At 63.4% G+C, this 1,784-nt stretch overlaps 1 protein-coding gene across 1 annotated transcript; it reads left to right on the forward strand.

Annotated features, from left to right (window-relative positions):
- The first annotated feature begins 531 nt into the window (after nucleotides 1-531).
- On the forward strand, nucleotides 532-1,296 carry LRRC3C (leucine rich repeat containing 3C). Its single transcript, XM_012932833.2, has one exon. The coding sequence runs from the start codon at nucleotides 532-534 to the stop codon at nucleotides 1,294-1,296; it is 765 nt and encodes a 254-aa protein (XP_012788287.2).
- The last annotated feature ends 488 nt before the right edge of the window (nucleotides 1,297-1,784 follow it).

Below are 1,784 nucleotides of genomic sequence, written 5' to 3' on the forward strand. Positions count from 1 at the left end.
CTGGGTGCTCAATTTTCACTCCCGTGTCCAGGGATCAAGCCTGGACCTCCTGCATGCTAAGCCTGGGCCCAGCCCACTGAACCACCTCTCTGGCCCCTGAGCACCTCTGGGACATCTCCAGAATCCTCTAGACATGCTAGAGGAGTCTTAGGCCCAAGAGGCCTCTTCCCTGACAGCCTTAGACCACACGAGAGAAAACAGAACTGTCAGTCAGGTGTGAGAATATCCCCCTTAGAGGAAACCCCCCAACTAGCCCAGAGGAAACCCAGGAGAGGAAGGAGACCCTCCAGAGCAGCACTGATCATCCGGGCCCACCAGACCCCAGTGAGCCCCCAGAATATTCCTGTGAAAATTGTATCAGTGGGGGCCGCAAGCATGAGTCTAGGGGTGAACCAGCAGAACTGGGGGATTCCCCAAAGGGAAGCGGTGGGAAGAGTGGGGAAATGTCAGCGACACCAGTCCGGGCCTGTCTAGAAAGGGCTTTCTCGTCCCCAGCTCCTGCTCGCCCCAGGACTACACCCGCCGGTGGCCATGCTCACCCCTGCCGCCCACCTTCTGCCCCTCCTGCTGGCAATAGGCGCCGGGAGGGCTGTGCCCAGCCCCCGGGCACCTCCCCAGGGCTGCTACGTGGCCGAAGAAGCGGGTGAGCAGACGTTCCGCTGCAGCCAGGCCGGCCTGAGCACCGTGCCCGTCGGCATCCCCAACGACACCCGCAAGCTCTACCTGGATGCCAACCGGCTGGTGTCCGTGCCAGCGGGAGCCTTCCAGCACCTGGCTGCCCTGGAGGAGCTGGACCTATCTCAGAACGTCCTTGCCCACCTCTCCGGGGCCGCCTTCCAGGGCCTGGCAGGCACGCTGCGCCTTCTCGACCTCTCGGCCAACCAGCTGGCCTCGCTGCCCGTGGAGGCCTTCGCTGGGCTGCAGGTCCAAGTGAACCTGTCTGCCAACCCCTGGCACTGTGACTGTGCCCTCCAGGAGGTGCTCAGGCGGGTGAGGCTGGCTCCGGGCACAGCGGCGGGCATCGTGTGCGGCCCGGGGGCCCGACCAGACCTGGTGGGGCAGGAGTTTGTGCCACTGGCCGGGGAGGAGGAGCTGTGTGGGCCGGGGCGGGCCGGGGCCCCGCGGAACACTGACGTGGCCCTGCTGGTCGTCATGGGGGGCTGGCTGGTGCTAGTGGGGGCCTACCTGGCCCACTATGTGTGGCAGAACCGCGACGAGACCCGGTGCCCCGTGAAGCGGGCCCCGGCCCCGCCCGTGCGCTCAGAGGACTCCTCCACCCTCAGCACAGTGCTCTGAGGGCCACAACCCCATCTTGTAGCCCCCCTCCTGCTGCCTCCCCCCAGGCCCCCCAATACTTTCCCACCCCCCTTTCCCTGGCTCCCAGTTATCTGATCTCCTTCTCTCTCAACCAATGGCAGCTTTGGTTTTTTGGGGAGTTTTTTTTGCTTTCGTTTTGGATCACATCTGGCGATGCACAGGGGTTACTCCTAGCTCTGCACTCAGGAATTACCCCTGGCAGTGCTCAGGGGACCATATGGGATGCTGGGAATCGAACCCCGGTCGGCCGCATGCAAGGCAAACACCCTACCCACTATGCTATCAATCCAGCACTAACCAACGACAGCTTTGATGCCTGGAGCTCCAGGTGCCCATGGGACACGCGCTTTGTGCCTGGATTGTGCTGGACCCCAAGACCCAGAGCTCCCTGAGTCCAGAGTCATGGGGTGGGTGGGGGGCAAGAGAATGGGGTTCAGCGCTGTGTGTGTCAACTCAGAGGCAGACCT

This window comes from Sorex araneus, chromosome 3 (assembly GCF_027595985.1).
Source record: "Sorex araneus isolate mSorAra2 chromosome 3, mSorAra2.pri, whole genome shotgun sequence".
Lineage (NCBI taxonomy): Eukaryota > Metazoa > Chordata > Mammalia > Eulipotyphla > Soricidae > Sorex > Sorex araneus.